The 14,767-nt window shown below is 48.6% G+C and overlaps 1 protein-coding gene across 1 annotated transcript; it reads left to right on the forward strand.

Moving 5' to 3' along the window:
- The first annotated feature begins 9 nt into the window (after positions 1-9).
- LOC140076278 (RING finger protein 112-like) lies at positions 10-7,628 on the forward strand. Its single transcript, XM_072122830.1, has 14 exons — positions 10-139; positions 1,563-1,639; positions 2,016-2,298; positions 2,616-2,810; positions 3,267-3,404; positions 3,515-3,619; positions 3,875-3,925; positions 4,016-4,072; positions 4,524-4,610; positions 4,842-4,965; positions 5,076-5,206; positions 5,857-5,910; positions 6,148-6,222; positions 6,606-7,628. Exons 2-14 carry the CDS (start codon positions 1,617-1,619, stop codon positions 7,137-7,139), a joined length of 1,857 nt encoding a protein of 618 aa, XP_071978931.1. The 5' UTR covers positions 10-139; positions 1,563-1,616; the 3' UTR covers positions 7,140-7,628.
- The last annotated feature ends 7,139 nt before the right edge of the window (positions 7,629-14,767 follow it).

Below are 14,767 nucleotides of genomic sequence, written 5' to 3' on the forward strand. Positions count from 1 at the left end.
GTGAGAGGGTTAAAAGCGCCCTCAGCAACTGCTCCTCCCCATGTGTCGGAATTAACCAATCATCAGAGGCGGAGGCGTCACCCGGGGGATTTCACTTTCCAATCCCAACTTCCTGTAAACAGAGGAGATCGGAAAACCGGTGAGTGGCCAGATAGACAGGGAATATAACCGGGAGTATATCGGGAGTATACAGGGAGTATACAGGGGAATATATCGGGAGTATACAGGGGATATACCGAGAGTATACAGGGAGTATTCAGGGAATACACAGGGGATAGACAGGGAATATAACCGGGAGTATATCGGGAGTATACAGGGAGTATACAGGGGAATATATCGGGAGTATACAGGGGATATACCGAGAGTATACAGGGAGTATTCAGGGAATACACAGGGGATAGACAGGGAATATAACCGGGAGTATATCGGGAGTATACAGGGAGTATACAGGGGAATATATCGGGAGTATACAGGGGATATACCGAGAGTATACAGGGAGTATTCAGGGAATACACAGGGGATAGACAGGGAATATACACGGGAGTATATCGGGAGTATACAGGGAGTATACAGGGGATATACCGGGAATATACACGAGAGTGTACAACGTGTGTATATAGGGGGGGAGTGTACAGCTTGCGTGTATACGGGGGGAGTGTACGGCGGGCGGATATATATACGGGGGGAGTGTACAGCTTGCGTGTATACGGGGGGAGTGTACGGCGGGCGGATATATATAGGGGGGGAGTGTACGGCGGGCGGATATATATACGGGGAGAGTGTACGGCGGGCGGATATATATACGGGGGGAGTGTACGGCGGGCGGATATATATGGGGGGGGAGTGTACGGCGTGCGGATATATATATACGGGGAGAGTGTACGGCGGGCGGATATATATATACGGGGAGAGTGTACGGCGGGCGGATATATATAGGGGGAGTGTACGGCGGGCGGATATATATACGGGGGAGTGTACGGCGGGCGGATATATATACGGGAGGAGTGTACGGCGGGCGGATATATATGGGGGAGTGTACGGCGGGCGGATATACGGGGGGGGAGTGTACCGCGGGCGGATATATATACGGGGAGAGTGTACGGCGGGCTGATATATATACGGGGGGAGTGTACGGCGGGCGGATATACGGGGGGGGAGTGTACGGCGGGCGGATGTATATATACGGGGAGAGTGTACGGCGGGCGGATATATATACGGGGGGAGTGTACGGCGTGGGGATATATACGGGGGAGTGTACGGCGTGCGTGTATACGGGGGGAGTGTACGGCGGGCGGATATATACGGGGGGAGTGTACAGCGCGCGTGTATACGGGGGGAGTGTACGGCGGGCGGATATATACGGGGGGAGTGTACGGCGGGCGGATATATACGGGGGGAGTGTACGGCGGGCGGATATATACGGGGGGAATGTACAGCGCACGTGTATACGGGGGGAGGTGTGCGGATATAATGGGCTGCACTTTGCAGTGCGCGGTTGCTCAGGGGTTAAGTCCATCCTTCTTCTCTTCTTCTCAGTTTCGTTTCTCTCTTTTGTCTCGTAGTCTTCCTCCTCTCGCCCTCGCGCTCCCCGGTTATCGGGTGACCTCCGCCCTCACATGGGGAGCGGCAGCTCTAAGCCGTAAGTTCTCCTATAACTGATATCCTTACATGTTATGTGTTATACGGTAGGGATCGGGCATGTGACCCTCGCGCTGACCTCCTCCAGTATCCCAGGGGAAGCTGTGGCAGAGCTGAGTGATATCCTTACATGTTATGTGTTATACGGTAGGGATCGGTCATGTGACCCTCGCGCTGTCCTCCTCCTCCTCGGTCCCTGTATGTTGCACCTTGTCCTCTGATCTCCGCTCAGTGTCAGATGTAGCAGAGCTGGTGCTTGGCAGGTGTAGTAGTCGCCTCCTGTATCCCAGGTGAAGCTGCGGCAGAGCTGAGTGATATTCGTTACATCTTTATGGGTGTCGGATCTGTCGCTTGTCACCTTCTGCTTTCTGTCTCAGGGCGGCCATGACACATGAAGGGTCGGCACATTTCTACAAATTACAAGAGGACATCACCTGCTCCATCTGTCTCCAGGAGCTCAGGGACCCGGTGTCTATCACCTGTGGTCACACCTTCTGCAGACCCTGCATCACCTCGTACTGGGCTCCATTGCAGCTCCTGGGCCATCGCTGTCCAGAATGCAGGAAAGTGTGTCCCAGAGAGCAGCTCATTCCCGCCTATCGCCTCCAGCATCTGGTGTCCACGGTGCAGCTGGCCGTCAGAGAAGAACGCTCCAGACAGGTAGGTGGTGGTGCACAACCTGAGTGACAACTAGATTGTAGGTCATTAGCCAAGATTAGGGACCGCCATGGGCTCCTAATCCACCCCAGTAATGTTACACAATGTGATAATATCTGCCAGTCAACGGGAAAGTAACATGCTCTGGAAAGGTTGTGGAAGGAGATGCTCGTGGATCTTCTCAGCTGCCGGGGTGGGAGCATCGTCATCAGAAGAAATGAGATATCATCATGGACTTTCCATGTAGCACGAAGAGAATTGCATAGAAATATTTTGGGGTTAAAATGAATAATTAAAAGACAAAAATTGTGTCCTCTTAGACCCCTGCACGTGCTGTCCAGCTGGTCCACGCCGATGGTCAGAGTAAGATGTGGCTGGATGAGGCCACCGTGGACCTGTGCTTCCTGGACTCTGAGATCTCGGATTGTCCCCTGTGCCTCATCTGTGTCATCGGAGAGAAGAGAAGAGGGAAATCCAGTCTGCTGAATTATATCCTGCGAGCTCTGCACGGCCTGGTGAGACATCTACAGACCATAAGGTCACGGGGGCACGATGGCGCGCCCATGACCCCCGACCACAGTCACAGACCTCTGATAGGAACTTCAAAGGCTGACGAGTGTATGTATGGACCTGATTGGGTCTCATCAGTACAGCGCAGGGGACTGGCTTGGCTGGGTGAGAGGCTTGTGACTAGGGTCAGGAAGTAAGAGTTCTCCTTAAGGCCACTGTGTAGGCGTGTGGAGATTTATAGCCATGGACGCTCCACTAGAGGACTCTGGGAAAATATGCAAAGTTTTCCAGGATGGTATTAGGAGAACCACACCTCTTTTAGGACAGGGACCTAACATACCTAGAGCAAGCGTGCATGAATGGTTGGTGTAACTCTTCAAGACCCTTTCCCATCTTCTCGGCACCGTCCCCTTCCCTGCTCATTCATAACGACCTAACTGAATAGATGTCTCTGTGTGTAGGAGAAGGGGCAGCCGGTCAGCCTCGGGGGAGACGATGAGCCCCTGGAGGGGTTTGAGTGGCAGTCTGGTACAGACAGCGTCACCAAGGGAATATGGATGTGGAACCGACCCTTTATCCTGGAGAGGAACGGAGAAAAGGTAAGAAGCTCAAAAATACATCTCAGGCTTCTACATGTTCTTTTTGACCTAAAGTTGTAAACCTTCCCCTCGCCCCTCACACACAAGTTCTCAACTTTATCCTCCCATAGATGGCCGTGTTTGTCCTGGACACAGAGGGGTCTCTGGACATTGAAAGTGATCGGGAGACCAGCATCAAGCTCTCGGCTCTGTCCATGCTCCTCAGCTCCTACCTGGTAAGCTTACCACTTGGATGGAGAACTGCTCATGAATGGTCCTTCAATGGGTTCTTCCGTCTGTCTTGGAGATCCGGAGGAGGGGGGGGGGTCTTGTCGGTATGGAAAGAAATCCTATAAAGTCAAGAATGGGCTGAAAAAACTTACCATGGCGCATCTACTCTCAAGCGTCTCAGCTTTGTGGGTGTCAAATTGGTCAACTCCAGGCTAATATCACATCGATGGTCAATGTTCTGTTTTTTTTGGATTCCACAGATCTTCAATGTAAATGCAAACTTGAAAACGACCGAGCTGGATTATCTGGAGGTAAGAAGGGTCCGGAAGTCTTAGCCACGACCTGTCTTGTTACCACTCTTGGTGCCGGTCCCTGATAACGTGTGTTTGGTCTCTTTTCAGATGTATCTCCACGTCTCGGAGCTGACAGGGGAGTCGTTTTCTCTACAATATTTACAGGTAATTCCCACCAATCCCTGCACAGGACTAAGTCTTGTGGGATGTGGTTACTAAAACAAGGATCGGGGTCTTTCTTGACTGATATAAAGCTCTTAACCACCAGCAATGAGGCAGTTTTCCAAAATTGTAAGCACAATTTTTGCCACATTAGTGTGACTATATTCTCCGACCCCAGGGCATCTCCTATGTTTGCTTCAGAGCTTGTAGAGATGACGGACCTCAGCTATGGTTGTCCCTCAAACCCCATGGTAACAAGCAATGTACAAGATGGTCAATCTTGAGGTGCATTGGCCGTTGTTGAAGAACTGAAGTGGTCACTCACATAACATTGATGGTCGATGGTGATCACCAGCCTATGAACCCTCCAGTCTACTTACCCATTGACTACAATCATCACCCTATGTACCAGACCTCCACAAGAGGCTTAAGCTTTGATGTGTTATCATTCCAGCACTTGAATATTCTGGTTCGTGACTGGCAGGACCCTGACAACTGTGGTCGAGAAGCTGCAAAGTCCTACATCGAGCACGAGGCTGAGGTATGATGGCCGGAGGTGGGACATAGCTAATGTTGTCATGACCGTAGACACGTCCAACCAGTTCTGTTTGCTGCCATAGTGGACACCTTGACATCAGGGATGATGGCAGCATTGAGCAGCCTGAGACGTTAGAAGTTTGGCTTCTGGTTTTTGGGTGGTTCCAGGTGATGTGAGAATCCGGTTCAGTCTGGACCCAATGGAACAATAACTTTTATATTTTGGCTTTTGTAGAAGCTGCGAAAGAGCTCAAAAAACCACCGTGTCCTGGAGACTCTACGTTGTCCGTCTGTGAGCGGCTTTCTGCTGCCTCATCCGGGAAAAACTTTCCTGAGGTCAAGTCAGGGCAGGTTATCAGGTAACGCGTCCTTGTAGAGGGATTGTCATTGGCCAGAACCACTAATTATATTCTGGACCATGAGAAGTTCAGGTTCTAGTCCAGTAACCTTAATGTCATGTGTCTGACAGATATGGATGATGACTTCCGGAGTCTCCTGACAACATACATCTCAGACCTGGCGGGAGGACTTTGGACCCACCGCAAAACAGACGTCCATGGAGAGAAGATCACCTGTGGACATTTGGGTCAGATGCTGAAGGTTGTCCTTTGAATATTGATATTGTGCTGGTGTATATGTATGCAGGGGGTGGATCACTTCTATTATGGGAACTGTTTAGCGTAAAGTTCTGTGCCCCCTTAATGCCTCCAACAGAAATCAGAGTTAGTAGCAGCAAGGTGACGCTAATTCATCAGCCAGTGTGACCATCTCTATAACAGCAGATGTTCTGGCCACCTCTGGTCTGGAGCATCAGGCGTTACCACATTGCCAGGAGGAGAGACATCAGCAATGATCTTAGAGGGACCAATATGGGAAAATTCTAAGGAGATCTTTGGCCACATCTGGTGGAAATCGGTACAGACCCCTTGTACTGACTGTCCCAGTGCAGACCCCAACCCCATAGAGATGCGAAGCTGAAACCTAAAGAAAGAGGCCAACGAAGAGTGCAGAAACCTCCAGGACAATGTGACTGTGACCTACAGAAAAGCAGGACTACAAGTCACTGCTCTACACTGGGTCCTACCACATCGGGCATTTCGTTTCGGTGGCGTCTTTCCTAATTTTCGGTAATAAGGACAAGGTGGAGAGTGTCTCGATTGTGGTAGATATCATAGCGGGTCCTAACTCGTGTAGGTCAAGGATGGGTTTTAGGGCTTTGGTTTATTTAGTGTTTTTTCCATTTTTTTCAGGAGTTTGTCAGCACATTGCAGAATGAACACTTAACCTTTGCATCCCCGATAGAGGTAAGACTGTAATGGTGCAATATGGCCACTAGAGGCAGCGTGTAACCTAGAAAGAGCTTGATCTCCATGTGCCGTGTGCTCTCTGGTCCTTGTATTAATCATTGGTTCCACCTTTCTGCAGTTCTCACACTGTCCACCAGACGTCGGCCTCTCTCCCTGCCCTATAGTCACACTTCCAGGATTCCGATCAGATGTGTCATCTCACTTCACCTCTAACATCTTGTTTTCTTCTTCCAGATGTTTTATTTCATTAAAAACTATGAAAACATGAAAAAAACTGTAAAGCGATTCCAGGATTTTGTAAATAAAGAGGTAAGAGATGAATATCTACCAGTCAGTCCTGTGTTTTCATTGAGCCTGGTGCTTCCAGCTGCTTCGAGGGGCTGTCCAGGATAAGAGAAACATGTCTGATTGTTCTTCCTCTTTTTCCAGAAATAGTGCAATTCTATTTGTATTTGATAATACAGCTCAGCCCACAGATTAGAGTTGGTTCTGTTGGACTCAGGATGGTGTCCTGTTGAGTCATTGTTGTCACAGCTCCTTTCCGTGTACTATTACACGCACAGTAACATGTTCTTGTGTTGTTTGGATGACATTGGCTTCTTCCCACCATGGTCATCTCCATCCTTCTGCTGTAAGTACCACCCTAGTCCTTGCCAGTGACCACTAATCGGACCTCATTACGTTCTCCTCAGGCTCCAATCACATCTTCTCCATTCAAGATCTTGAGCGTTACCACCTCCAAGATGAGGATCCGAGTCAGTAAGGAGGCCGATCGACTTCTACTTGAGTACGAGCAGAGTCTAAGAGACAGCAATTCAGAAGAGCAGCAGAAGTTCATAGATGAGATGAAGACTCGACTTGACCAAGAAGTGGAGAAGTTCTGTACTGAATACTCCAAGCGTTTCACAAAGTGTGCGGTGGGGGTAGGATGTGCTGTGGGTGGTGGGGTCCTCAGTCTGGCTGGAGGCATTGTGGGAGCAGCTGTGGCGGGGACTGTCCTGGCTGCAGAGGCCGTGGCCTTGTTAGGGAGCACCACCGCTGCCATGGTCACCGGTGCTGTCGGAGGTTCTGTAGCGCTGGGGGCCATCGGAACTGGGGTGGGAGCAGGTGTAGGGGGCGTTATTGGACACACGGAGAAGAAAAGGGATGAGAGGACAGATGGTAGAGGCAACGACATCGAGTCAACATCACAAGATACCCAACAACTGGTGGATAAGTCGGAGTGAACGACGACCAGCGTGGCTATAGACACCTTCCAAGAGCGTCCACCAAAGACGAGCGCCCAATGGAGAAGTCTTCCTAAGAATATTTTCTGGAGACTTGTGGACCATTCATGTTCTTTTTGAAGGAGCTCAATATCTTCTCATTCTTCTGGCTGTAATGTGCTGGTGGATGCACCTATGGACGTGAGAAGGGAAAGGACGAATATTACTGAGGCTACTTTTATAAATTGACTAGAGAAGCGATGGATTGGGGTCCAGGAGCGTCCGAGAACCTGCTCAGATATTTTCACGACTTCCATTTACTTAAACGTTGTTCTCAGGGACTGGGGGTTCCCAGGAGTAGGACCCCCAGCATCTTCTCTGGTCCAGCTTTATTAGGTCTTGCACTGTGTAACTTTTAAAATGTCTCTAAGAAAAGTTTACGACATCTATTTTCTGTACATGAAATAAAATATTACATAAAAAATAAAAGTTACTAAAAGGTCTAAATTATCAATGCATCCGCTTCTTCATAGACATGAGGGCAGATGTTGTCCTGCTGATTTGTAGACATTTAATGGTTTTAACTTTTCAGGTTGTTGAAGCGGAGAGGACCACAGGGCTGGAGCACATGTCCTTACTGCCCTTACTCTCACCCTTCATCAGGATTCATTAAAAGTAAACAATTCATAGTCACAAAAATGAGTGGCATCGGTGGTCCCAGACCCAACTGGTGAATATACGTGGCAGCACCTGGTGATTACAATAGACTTTTACAATTTCCCAACACAGTAACAAAAAAACTATAAACTACAACCCGATCTCCTGCAGAAAATTCTTGGCATTGATTATAGACTCCGTGGACATGGACCATTCCTCCTCTTCTGTAGGCTCAGCCCAGATTTTTGTAATATCAGATGCTGTAAAGGAAGTCTCCTTGGCCCGAACCCTCGTTAAACCCTGTTGACTACAGATTCCTCCCTCCCTGATAGGACGGGGAGCCTGAAGGTCACTGGGGGGGGGGGCACATATCGGACCCTTTTTGGAGTATTTAAAGATGACCCTGGTTTCCCGTGGCCTCACCACTTCCTCACTTAGAGAAGAAAAATGGTTTGGCCGTTAACACACAACAAATTATGACCAACCTTTCACACCAGAAAACTGGTGTGGAAGCTCCCAAAAATTTCCAAAAAAATTTGGCCATCTGCTCATGGGTAGCTGACCCAAGAGGAGCTAAAGATAGGGGACCCCTCCAACCACATACATTGGGGCATCTTCTGCTCTGAGACCTATTTATTAGCTGTCGGGGACAGAAAAAATGACTTTTTCCGTCTGCTCCGACTCTTCTCCGAAAAAGTGGAAACTCAGACACAATATGTGTCGCAGCCCTTTTTGGGCGCTGTAAACTGGCGGAAAGTAGACCAAAAGAAAACTGGTCTAGCAGGGACTGTTGGACACATTTCTGGTGCTCGGGACAGATTTTGGTCCCAGGGACAGAAAATGGTCTCAGGGACAGAAAATGGTCTCGGCGCCAGAAATGTCTCTGCACAGCTCCACAATATTACATGTGTGTCTTCTTTCCCAGAGCAGGTCGGTAACAAAGCCAATGCAGACACCGACACTTTATGTAAATGTCCCCCATTATGTATCATATATCAGGTTAGTTCTGATTGTTGCACATGCGACACCTCACACCCAAGACGACATCTGATGTTCCTATGACTATTCTTCAGTGTCACGTTCTGCTTTGTAGCAGGTGACTGCTTCCTGATGCTCTCCCCATCTTACTGCAGATGGTGCTCCGTAAGGCAAGAGGCTCATAATGCCTCATGGCGAGTGCACCCTTGCAAGGCCTCCCCTTAATTAGTCACATGCTGCTCCAGGGCAAGGGGGCATCAAGACTGGAGTGAAAAACATTGGTCTTGTTTTCAGTTGAGTCCGGAGATTCTCCATGAGATGGTTCTGAGGTGGGACCTGCTAGAGTTCCTCCAGGATCAAACGGTGACATAGAAATCCTGCACTCACTATCAGGAGGACAATCCTTTGGCAGTGGAGGCTTTGGCTCAGGGTTTCAGGTGGACCTGGTTTATGGAGATAAGAGAAATGTGCTGCATGGAGATAATGGGGCGTGGAGACGGAAATGTGGCTCTTCCTGTTTTGCTCTCCGTATATTGTCCAGTTCTGAGCTCAATCCGGGGTCATCTCTGTGTATCAGGTTCTAGTCCTGATGTGTCTCTCTGGTCTTATGTGAGGCTCCAGACACCGGGATGACCTCTGCTCTAACATGGGGAGCAGCAGCTGTGAGTTACCAGTCACTGTAGTTGTAGCATCGACCTCATCCATCAGGTGCAGGTCATATGTCCGGTCAGCAGCCACTAGAGATGAGCGAACACTAAAATGCTCGAGTGCTCGTTATTCGAGACGAACTTTTCCAGATGCTCGAGTGCTCGTCTCGAATAACGAGCCCCATTGAAGTCAATGGGAGACTCGAGCATTTTTCAAAGGGACCATGGTTCGGGAATAAAATGTGTTAATTAATTGAAAAAGAATGTCTTCTGATAAGTTAGCAGATGTATGCAAACATCTGCAATCTATTCTTCACTGTTCCGCGTGTATATTATCTCCCGACAAGTTAACAGATGTGAAGAACAGTGAAGAATAGAATAAAAACAGTGAACACAGGATCATTTAAGTGAAAAACACAGTGAAGAATAGATTACAGATGTTCTGCACATCTGCTTACTTGTCGGGAGATACGCTGTCCCGGGATCCGCTGCTCTTCTTCCACTGAAGTCTCCCCGATGTCTCCGTGCCCCTCGATGTCTCCGTGCCCCTCGATGTCTCCGTGCCCCTCGATGTCTCCCCGTGCCCCTCGATGTCTCCGTGCTGCCGCTGCCCCATGTCTCTGTGCTGCTCACCGTGTTCTTCACACATATATATATTGTTCTTCACATACTATTTTGTTCGCACCGTTCCGCGCGTATCTCCCGACAAGTAAGCAGATGTGCCGAACATCTGTAATCTATTCTTCACTGAGTTCTTCACTGTGTTTTTCACTTAAATGATCCTGTGTTCACTGTGTTCACTGTTTTTATTCTATTCTTCATTGTTCTTCACTGTGTTTTTTTAATTAAATGCTCGATCTCGAGCAGGGGAAATACTCGTCCGAGCAACGAGCCGTCTCGAGTACCTTAATACTCGAACGAGCATCAAGCTCGGACGAGCATGTTCGCTCATCTCTAGCAGCCACACATTATCCTCCATCTCTATAGTGAACTCTCTTCTCTACATCTATATTCTGCATCAGTCCAGGACTCGGGTAGATGTAGCGGAGCCAGTACATTGCTCTCCAGTACAGTACAGATTATGTACTGTCAGAGACATGAAACATCCAAAGTGTAAGTCCACTCCTTTCCGACACATTCTATGGGCTAGAAGGAGATATCACTGCTCCACCTGTCTCCATGGGGTTGGTCATCCGGTTTCTGTTACCTGTGGGCACCGCTATTGTAAATCCTGGATCTCAGAATAATGGGATCAATCACAACCTGATGGTCATGGGTGTCAACAATGCAGGAAAGACTGTGCCAGTGCCCAGCCCATCCCTGACAACCGCCTCCAGCACATGGTGTCCAATATGAAAGCAGAACGGTCCAGAATGGTAGGTGCAGGTGCTCGGTCTATGTCTGGTGTGATATTTGGTTATATCTAGAGCCTCATCAGATAAAGAGAATGTATAAAGGTGGAACTAGGTGGCTTATTAGACAGGGACCGCCATGGGTATCTCATCCACTCCAGTAATGTTACTTTCATCTAAGGGTCATGAGAAAAGTCTTCCATGTCTTTGGTGGCTTCACTGTGAAGATATGGAGAGAAAACAACCTAAGAAAGCGCCGCCACCAAGGGAGTAAAAATAGGACATAAGCATCTGATGAGCCTTGAGAATAATAACTTACATATAATGGAAGAAGGAATCACGGGCTAAGGTCCTGTTCACACCACAAACTCTTCTCATATTTGTTGCCTGACCCAACCAGGAGCTAAAATGATCTTGTTCTAAGGAGGAGGCTCCTGCAGATGCCCACAATAAAGGGAAGGGTCCTGTGCGCATTCCTGCTGTTCTCCCACCCTCCACTAGATGGCAGTGTCTTCATCCCCCTTCACCCTGAATTCAGACATGTAGAATTGTTTTGGTCTTATTTCACATGATCTTATGTCTTGTTCTCGTCTTCAGAGGTTTTATTTAATTAACAAACAAGTAAAGTGAAAATCACTGTAAAGAAATCCTAGAATTTTGTGGAAGAAGTGATAAGAGGATTAAATAGATCAGTATATATAATGTATTTGTGATCAGCAGAAGAGGCAACTCGTTTACAGCAAGAGTATGTGCAGAGTATGAGCAGAGTATGAGCAGAGTATGAGCATGGTATGAGCAGGGTATGAGCAGGGTATGTGCAGAGTATGTGCAGAGTATGAGCAGGGTATGTGCAGAGTATGAGCAGAGTATGAGCAGAGTATGAGCAGGGTATGTGCAGGGCATGTGCAGAGTATGAGCAGGAAATGAGCAGGGTATGTGCAGAGTATGTGCAGAGTATGAGCAGGAAATGAGCAGGGTATGTGCAGAGTATGTGCAGGGCATGTGCAGGGCATGAGCAGAGTATGAGCAGGGTATGTGCAGGGTATGAGCAGAGTATGTGCAGCGCATGTGCAGGGCATGAGCAGAGTATGAGCAGAGTATGTGCAGAGTATGAGCAGAGTATGTGTCGAGTATGAGCAGAGTATTTGCAGAGTATGAGCAGAGTATGAGCTGAGCATGTGCAGGGTATGAGCAGAGTATGTGCAGAGTATGAGCAGAGTATGAGCTGAGCATGTGCAGGGCATGAGCAGAGTATGTGCAGAGTATGTGCAGAGTATGAGCTGAGCATGTGCAGGGCATGAGCAGAGTATGAGCAGAGTATGTGCAGAGTATGTGCAGAGTATGTGCAGAGTATGTGCAGGGTATGAGCAGAGTATGTGCAGAGTATGAGCAGAGTATGTGTCGAGTATGAGCAGAGTATGTGCAGAGTATGTGCAGAGTATGTGCAGGGCATGTGCAGGGCATGAGCAGAGTATGAGCAGGGTATGTGCAGGGTATGAGCAGAGTATGTGCAGCGCATGTGCTGGGCATGAGCAGAGTATGAGCAGAGTATGTGCAGAGTATGAGCAGAGTATGTGTCGAGTATGAGCAGAGTATGTGCAGAGTATGTGCAGAGTATGTGCAGGGTATGAGCAGAGTATGTGCAGCGCATGTGCAGGGCATGAGCAGAGTATGAGCAGAGTATGTGCAGAGTATGTGCAGAGTATGTGCAGAGTATGTGCAGGGTATGAGCAGAGTATGTGCAGCGCATGTGCAGGGCATGTGCAGAGTATGAGCAGAGTATGTGCAGAGTATGTGCAGAGTATGAGCAGAGTATGTGCAGAGTATGAGCTGAGTATGTGCAGAGTATGAGCAGAGTATGTGCAGAGTATGAGCAGAGTATGTGCAGAGTATGAGCAGAGTATGAGCAGAGTATGTGCAGAGTATGAGCAGAGTATGTGCAGAGTATGAGCAGGGTATGAGCAGAGTATGTGCAGAGTATGTGCAGAGTATGAGCAGAGTATGAGCTGAGCATGTGCAGGGCATGAGCAGAGTATGAGCAGAGTATGAGCTGAGCATGTGCAGGGCATGAGCAGAGTATGTGCAGAGTATGAGCTGAGCATGTGCAGGGCATGAGCAGAGTATGAGCAGAGTATGTGCAGAGTATGTGCAGAGTATGTGCAGGGTATGTGCAGGGTATGTGCAGAGTATGAGCAGAGTATGTGCAGCGCATGTGCAGGGCATGTGCAGAGTATGAGCAGAGTATGTGCAGAGTATGTGCAGAGTATGAGCAGAGTATGTGCAGAGTATGAGCTGAGCATGTGCAGGGCATGAGCAGAGTATGAGCAGAGTATGTGCAGAGTATGTGCAGAGTATGAGCTGAGCATGTGGAGGGCATGAGCAGAGTATGAGCAGAGTATGTGCAGAGTATGTGCAGAGAATGAGCAGAGCATGTGCAGGGCATGAGTAGAGTATGAGTAGAGTATGTGCAGAGTATGTGCAGAGTATATGCAGAGTATGTGCAGAGTATGAGCAGAATATTTGCAGAGTATGTGCAGGGTATGTGCAGGGTATGTGCAGAGTATGAGCAGAGTATGTGCAGATTATGAGCAGAGTATGAGCAGGGTATGTGCAGGGTATGTGCAGAGTATGTGCAGGGTATGAGCAGGGTATGAGCAGAGTATGAGCAGAGTATGTGCAGAGTATGAGCAAAGTATGTGCAGAGTATGAGCAGAGTATGTGCAGAGTATGAGCAGAGTATGTGCAGAGTATGAGCAGAGTATGAGCAGAGTATGTGCAGAGTATGAGCAGAGTATGTGCAGAGTATGAGCAGGGTATGAGCAGAGTATGTGCAGAGTATGTGCAGAGTATGAGCAGAGTATGAGCTGAGCATGTGCAGGGCATGAGCAGAGTATGAGCAGAGTATGAGCTGAGCATGTGCAGGGCATGAGCAGAGTATGTGCAGAGTATGAGCTGAGCATGTGCAGGGCATGAGCAGAGTATGAGCAGAGTATGTGCAGAGTATGTGCAGAGTATGTGCAGGGTATGTGCAGGGTATGTGCAGAGTATGAGCAGAGTATGTGCAGCGCATGTGCAGGGCATAAGCAGAGTATGAGCAGAGTATGAGCAGAGTATGTGCAGAGTATGAGCAGAGTATGTGCAGAGTATGAGCAGGGTATGAGCAGAGTATGTGCAGAGTATGAGCAGAGTATGAGCTGAGCATGTGCAGGGCATGAGCAGAGTATGAGCAGAGTATGAGCTGAGCATGTGCAGGGCATGAGCAGAGTATGAGCAGAGTATGTGCAGAGTATGTGCAGAGTATGTGCAGGGTATGTGCAGAGTATGAGCAGAGTATGTGCAGCGCATGTGCAGGGCATAAGCAGAGTATGAGCAGAGTATGTGCAGAGTATGTGCAGGGTATGTGCAGGGTATGTGCAGGGTATGAACAGAGTATGTGCAGCGCATGTGCAGGGCATGAGCAGAGTATGAGCAGAGTATGTGCAGAGTATGTGCAGAGTATGAGCAGAGTATGTGTCGAGTATGAGCAGAGTATGTGCAGAGTATGAGCAGAGTATGAGCTGAGCATGTGCAGGGCATGAGCAGAGTATGAGCAGAGTATGTGCAGAGTATGTGCAGAGTATGAGCTGAGCATGAGCAGGGCATGAGCAGAGTATGAGCAGAGTATGTGCAGAGTATGAGCAGAGTATGTGCAGAGTATGAGCAGAGCATGAGCAGAGCATGAGTAGAGTATGTGCAGAGTATGAGCAGAGTATGTGCAGAGTATGAGCAGGGTATGAGCAGAGTATGTGCAGATTATGTGCAGAGTATGTGCAGAGTATGAGCAGAGTATATGCAGAGTATGAGCAGTGTATGAGCAGGCTATGTGCAGAGTATGAGCAGAGTATGTGCAGGGTATGTGCAGAGTATGAGCAGAGTATGTGCAGGGTATGTGCAGAGTATGAGCAGGGTATGTGCAGGGTATGAGCAGAGTATGTGCAGGGCATGTGCAGAGCATGAGCAGAGTATGAGCAGGGTA

Source organism: Engystomops pustulosus, chromosome 8 (genome assembly GCF_040894005.1).
Source record: "Engystomops pustulosus chromosome 8, aEngPut4.maternal, whole genome shotgun sequence".
Taxonomy (NCBI): Eukaryota; Metazoa; Chordata; class Amphibia; order Anura; family Leptodactylidae; genus Engystomops; species Engystomops pustulosus.

Bases quoted from the DNA above. Each gene is read 5' to 3' on its own strand.
- LOC140076278 (XM_072122830.1), top strand. From the start codon at position 1,617: ATGGGGAGCGGCAGCTCTAAGCC. The intron at 3,405-3,514 runs GTAAGAAGCTCA...ATCCTCCCATAG, and splicing joins TGGAGAGGAACGGAGAAAAG to ATGGCCGTGTTTGTCCTGGA. The intron at 5,207-5,856 runs GTTGTCCTTTGA...CATTTTTTTCAG, and splicing joins ATTTGGGTCAGATGCTGAAG to GAGTTTGTCAGCACATTGCA.